General features: G+C 43.1%; 1 protein-coding gene across 1 annotated transcript; it reads left to right on the top strand.

The window, feature by feature from the left end:
* Positions 1-1919: 1919 nt before the first annotated feature.
* On the top strand, positions 1920-2855 carry LOC146469462 (uncharacterized). Its single transcript, XM_085123323.1, has one exon. It carries the CDS (start codon positions 1920-1922, stop codon positions 2853-2855), a length of 936 nt encoding a protein of 311 aa, XP_084979449.1.
* Positions 2856-6933: the final 4078 nt, after the last annotated feature.

The following is a 6933-nucleotide window of genomic DNA, read 5'->3' on the forward strand; positions in this document are numbered from 1 at the left end:
ATTATAGTGAACTCTATCATGCCCGAAACACCTCAGGCACTGAGAAAGGTGAAAGCGTAGAAGACAAGCGCTTCAGTGAAATCCTTGCCACTGGCATACACAAAAATGATTTGGGAAACTGGGAGATGCCGTTGCCTTTTAAAGCAGATACTGTTTCTCTGCCAAATAATCGTGAACAATGTTTGAAGAGATTACTAGGCATCAAGAGAAAGTTCCTAAGAAATGGAGAACTGTGGAACCACTACACCGAATTTATGCAAAACCTCTTCGACAGAAATCACGCCAGTGCTGTCCCATCAGAGGAACTTAAGACCGAAGCAGGCAAAGTCTGGTTTCTTCCGCATTTTGACATCTACCATCCGAAGAAACCTGACCAGATTCGGATAGTCTTCGATTGCAGTGCTGTCTTCGACAATCAGTCTCTCAATAAACTCCTCCTGCAAGGACCAGACATGATGAATGCCCTCATTGGTGTACTGTCACGATTTCGGAAAGAAGAAATAGCAGTGACATGCGACATAGAAAAGATGTTCCATAGTTTCTACGTAAACCCTGAACACAGAGACTACCTGAGATTCCTGTGGTTCAAGGATAACAACCTGGACGGCCAAATCATTGAGTATCGCATGAATGTCCATCTATTTGGGGCTGTCTCTTCGCCGGGCGTTGCCAACTTTGGTCTAAGAATGACAGCTGAAGCTGGGCGACGAGATGATTTCTATGTGGACGATGGACTAAAGTCTTTTGACACGCCTGAAAACGCCATCAAAGTTATCAAGAAAACTCAAGCCATGTGTGCAACCGTCAATGTGCGCTTACACAAGTTTGCAAGTAATAGTAAGACAGTGTTGGAAGCTCTACCTGTTGAAGATCGCTCGAAAAACCTTAAGGATCTGGATCTCCGGCATGATATTCTGCCTGTCCTACGCTCACTGGGTACCTACTGGTGCATAGAGTCTGACACGATTGGATTCTGTATTCAGCTTAAAGACAAACCTCTCACTCGCCGAGGGATTCTATCAACCGTAAGCTCAGTATACGATCCGTTAGGCATTGTGGCGCCAGTGATTTTAGTGGGGAAACAGTTACTCCAGGAACTGTGCCGTGACGGCATCGATTGGGATGATCCTGTACCAGACCACATACATTCACGATGGGAAAAGTGGAGATCAGAGTTACCCCTTCTAGAGAATATCAGGATCCCAAGATGTGTGAAACCCTGCAATTTTGGTGAACCGGTCACCACAGAACTGCATAGCTTCTCCGACGCCAGTGACGTAGGCCTGGGTCAAGTAACCTATTTGCGCCTTGTAAACAATGCGAATCAAGTACATGTCAGCCTCCTTATGGGTAAAGCCAGAGTAGCACCGCTAAAGTCTATTTCAATTCCACGTCGTGAACTCACTGCAGCCGTGATTTCAGTCAATGTGGCGTCAATGCTTAGCAGAGATTTGAACTACTTCGATCTAGTGAAGGTGTTTTATACTGACTCCTCCGTCGTTCTGGGTTATATACGCAACGAAGCAAGACGCTACCATACGTATGTCTCAAACCGCGTGCAGCAAATCCGTGACAGCTCAGATCCGACACAATGGCTTTACGTCTCCAGCTCTGACAACCCCGCTGATATTGCCTCATGAGGCATAACTGCCAAACAACTCTCGGAAAATGAACTGTGGTTCAAAGGTCCCGACTTCCTCTGGAAGAATCAAGTGTCGGTGGTGAACCATGACCCTGCTCCTGATTTGAATCCTGAAGACCCAGAGGTAAAGAAATGCAAAGCAACGGCTCTCATTGCGAACCACGAAGTTACCAAGTGGAAAGAAGAGAAACTCTTCCCCAAAGTTCTAGAACTAGAACGCTTCAACCATTCTTCAGCGCTCGACCGCCTGAAAAGAAGCATCGTCTCTATCCAGAGAATGATTGAAAAGATTCGACCTAACAAGCAGTACAATAAACGACCAGTAGCTGGCCCGCCAACGGTGGAAGAAATGCACTTAGCACAAGAAGTTATTCTCAAGTCAGTGCAGTTACGTTACTTCGAGAAAGAGATCCTGGTGCTCCAAAAGCTAAATGAGGGTGACCACATGTTCCAGAACCGCAACAGCGCCCGCGTCAGAAACGAAAAGTTGAAACAGACAAGCTCACTTTTCAGACTGGATCCCTTTCTTGACCAAAAAGGATTACTCAGAGTGGGGGGTCGACTCAAGAAAGCTGCCTTAGCCTTTGAAGTGCAACATCCAATTATCGTCCCTAAAAAGAGTCATATCACAGAGCTCCTTATCAGATACTACCACAGCAGAGACCAGCACCACCAGGGCCGTGGAATGACTCACAATGCACGTCGCCAAGCCGGTTACTGGATAATCAATGGTCGTTCTTCTATCTCCTATCTGCTTCAGAGATGTGTTACTTGCCGCAGGTTACGCGGATCTGCTCAAGTCCAAAAGATGGCTAACTTTCCTGAAGAACGGCTTACTTCTGCCCCGCCTTTCACGTATACAGGCATGGATGTTTTCGGCCCTTGGTACATCAAAGAGGGTCGAAAAGAACTAAAGCGTTGGGGTATAATCTTTACATGTCTATCATCTCGAGCCATTCATTTGGAAACGTTAAACACAATGGAAACAGATTCATTTATCAATGCTCTCAGACGCTTCGTCAATCGAAGAGGCAAAGTTAGGGAACTGAGATGCGACAGAGGAACAAACTTTGTGGGAGGCAAAAACGAGCTCAGTGCTGCTTTGAAAGAAGTCAATACTGATGCAATTAAGAACTTTCTCCTGACACAAGATTGCGATCTGATCGAGTTCAGAATGAACGTGCCAACTGCATCCCATATGGGCGGCATATAGGAGCGACTTATTCGCACCGTACGTGCAGTTCTCTCAAGCCTTTTGCAAGACCACGCCCAGCAATTAGATGATGAAGCTCTACGAACGCTGTTCACAGAAGCAGAAAACATCGTAAATAGTCGCCCACTTACGATCGACAATTTGTCAGATCCAGATGCGCCTGAACCAATCACACCGAACCACCTGCTCACCTTTAAAGCAAAAGTGGTGTTACCACCTCCAGGAAACTTCTCGCGGCCAGATCTTTACACGAAGAAACGGTGGCGCAGAGTGCAGTACCTGACGGAACAGTTTTGGGGTCGCTGGCAACGAGAATATTGCATGCTGCAGCAAAAACGCCAGAAATGGAACGAAACCAGCCCTAACAGTCAAGTTGGTGATGTCGTCCTGATCCGTGACGAAACATGCCCCAGAAACCAGTGGCCACTTGCGAAAGTTACCGAAGTTTTGCCCAGCGATGATGGCCTGGTTCGTAAAGTCCGTCTGCTTGTTACTCGATCCGGTACCAGAAAGGTGTTTGACAGACCTATCCACAAGTTGATCCTGATTTACCGACAAGATGAAGATAGAAGTAACGGTTGATTTGGAGTAGACCTTAATGACCAGAGTACGACCCCGTCGGGGAGCCAGAACAATTCTCAGAAAGAGAGACATTTACTTAGTGAACTCTGAGAACATTTAGTTTTATTCATATTTGTTTACTGCAATTTCATACATTTTACCATGTCTGGGGGAGCCATGTAACGGCCTCTCAACCGTTTAGGCATTGCGTTACGCAACGAGACACATCACGTGTCATGACGCCTTTTCATACGGGACTGTTAAAGCTCCACGTGGAGCAGAGACGTCGCTGAACGTCTTGACTAGGTTTTAGCTTCGCTCGAAGCGACAGTAATTTCTCACGCAACCCGTGCAGATTAGTAGCCTTACAGTCTTTGACGGTCTTGTATGCGGTTCAACAGTAGGACTACCTCAAGCTGTATGTATGTTTGTTGATTTTCTGCCTTTCGGTGATCGCATGATCTCAGTTAGTGACTTAAAATAAACAGAGCCGATACGGATTATGTTAGACTTTTGGCCTTTGTAATCGTCGTTTCCGCGCGCCCTTGTTCGAAAGAAAAGCGGTCGCCACAAGTTTTTTAAAGAGAATTAATGTGAGTTTGAGTACTAACCTTTCTAAAGGTGCAGTTTGACGACTGACTAAATCCTCCTTCTGATAAAAGGGTAAGTTTCACTATTCTCTGTCAATTATTTCAGCAATGAGTAACCAAATTGTGTCCTGTGTAGATTTAAGTTCTTAGTCCAAAAGGATCAATAAACATAATCCAGGCTCTCTCCCAAAATGGTTTCGTAATGACTATACTCGTCTGGTTTCACCCTGTCAGCCCATCAAGGGTATTCTTACCCTTAATAACTATCTCATTTGGAATTTACTACTTAACGTATCAACACGAGAGAGTGTGTTTGAGTATGATTTCTCAAACTCGTCAGTCATTTATCAACTTGAAATGCTGATGAAAATCGTGACCGTGACCGTGGTTTTGCGCTGTGATGTTATAAAGGTTTTAACGATTTATTCCTTCGTTAGAAGCTTTAAGTATTAGCGAATAAATTTTGATCCCATAAACAATTAATCGACAACATCACGCTCATCCGAAATTGTCAATGTCGTTTGAACCAATTCTTGCCATTTGAGTGAAACAATAAATCGTCAATTAACTGCAGAAAACAGATTCACTGAAGCATTCATTTCAGTTTGCAAGCTTCATTGCCGTAGTTGGAAAGTAGAAAGATCTTCCCGTTACACTCCTCTAAGCTTTCGTCCCCATGATATCAATCGATTAGAAAATATAAAAGATTTCAACATGGATTCATTTACATGAGTGTAAATATATGGAAGATCAAAGAAGATGAAAGAACAATTAGCGATTCAAACCCTTGACCTTGGTAGAGCACTGCACCGGCATCGCAGAGGTCATGGATTCGAATCCCGTTCAAGCCTGAATTTTTTTTAGGCTTTGTTTTCGCAACTACTTAAGTTGCGTAGTACTGCAAGGATCTTTCTCCTTTTTGATGGATTTATTTGTCGTTGAAAAGATCGATGAGAGAAGTAAGTTTATTGGAAAATAATCAGCATTTTGTAAAAAGGCTTACGGCACGTTATTAGAAATTTTTAATTAAAGGAAAACAAAGAAAATCTAGAACATTCTAGGCCATATTTACCAAAATCGCATTACGATTTCTTGGAGAAAAATCACAGTTTTGAAAGTTTTATTTGGCAGTTTTCTTCCCTGGCCTATTTCAGCAATTCCTTATCGATGCCAAATATTTTGTTTCAACTAAGCAGGTGAGATCTCCTGAAGATTGAAATATCCAAGATGTCGGATCCAGTAATGTCGCGACGCAGGAGCCCATGACTACTAAACTACTGGGCCACGCAAATAATTGCGGCCACAAACGCCGTCATCCCCACCCAATCCTCCCTTGGAAACTTCAATAACAGTCATTTTAACAAACAGACTTGAAGGGTATATAATACGTCACATGGCACAGTCGCCACCTAAACTCAGTTTTCCATTTCTTCAAAACCGCAGAGCAATCCTTCCAAATTGATTCAAAATTAAACAAAGCCACTGAATAAACGCTAAAATTAGAATAAAAATGCAAAGTTACAACAAGAGAGGATGGTTACAACAATAAACTTTTTTTTTATTCGGAAAAAGGCGAGTGAAAATCCAATTTCGGTAAACATGCCTGTCATCATCTTGTTGTCATGGAAACATCAAGCCATGTGAACAATTACTTGAATTGATAGTTTGCATATGACGTCATGGCGGCCATGTACATGTTGGTGTACAGGAATAATAAGAATTTTCTCCTCTGGGAGTTAACTTTCATTTTTATGCAAACTATGTGCACAATTTTCTTTTTTTTTTTTTATTTTTTTGTACACCAACATGGCGGCAATGCAAACCATCTATTGAAATGATGCAAGATAATTTTGAGAAAAAGTTACAGGTTCAGTGGTGTTTCATTTAAAATTAAGAAACTTATGAATCTTCAAATTCACTGTGGACACTATAGGGCTTGAGTAGCTTGAACCTGTTAAGCAGATCAATTTAATTAGGTACAGTTCAGTGTCCCCTCGCATTAGTCTCTCTCGCAGCCGTTTTTAGTGTCGGCACGCAACGCTCCTCCCATAGCATAGATAGCATATTTAGCGCATAGATAGCATATTTAGCGCATAGATAGCATATTTAGCGCCTGTGTGATATCTTGCAGTTGATCCGAGCCGGTAAACCTATAAAAGTGCTCTTCAACAGTGCAGGGAACACTTGTACAAACAGCAACAAAGCGTAGCCGGATCTTTGTGTAGATCAGGATCAGCAATAATAATGGAATAAAACGTAAAATTAAATGCAAGGCTGATCGGACAGCTAAAATAATTTTATAGCCCAATATTTCGGTTAGACAATACTAACCTTTTTCAGGGGCGGGAAAAAGCTAAGTAAAAGTGCCACAGAGCTATCATACCCAATGGTATGTGAAAATTCTCCTAACGGTTCAGAATGATCATTAAGAAAACCTCCATTCAGTATATTTGAGTTTTTCCCTTCGTGATCAAGATGAAAATCATTAAGCAGAGCTGAAGGTACCGTTGAAGGCTTTATTAGAAATCTCTTTGCGAACTGCAGGAGTCGCGTTGGCCCGTCAACACTTTTTAACACATCTTAATTTGTTCTGTCGGCCCCACGCGGTCACCAAATAAAACGCGAGCTGTGATTGGACAAGTGGTTTTGGCGCGACTGGCTCCAGGATATGGGAGCGAAGTTATGATTGGTCGACAACGGGAAAGGAATGTGGCTCGTGGTTCAGCAGCCGTTAGTGGGGAGGAGCGTTGCGTGACGACAGCGAGGGAGACTACCTTCGTATGGGAGAGAATGAAAAACAATTTTCGGCCAAATATGTTGAGGAGAAGGCCGTCCTTATAATGAAATGTATTTCCGACACGATAATTTCCCCTCATCTTCAATTCTTTTCATCCTGTCACCCGAGCAAACGAGAAGTTTAAGTAATG

Source organism: Pavona decussata, unplaced genomic scaffold (assembly GCF_977016875.1).
Source record: "Pavona decussata unplaced genomic scaffold, jaPavDecu1.1 SCAFFOLD_124, whole genome shotgun sequence".
Taxonomy (NCBI): Eukaryota; Metazoa; Cnidaria; class Anthozoa; order Scleractinia; family Agariciidae; genus Pavona; species Pavona decussata.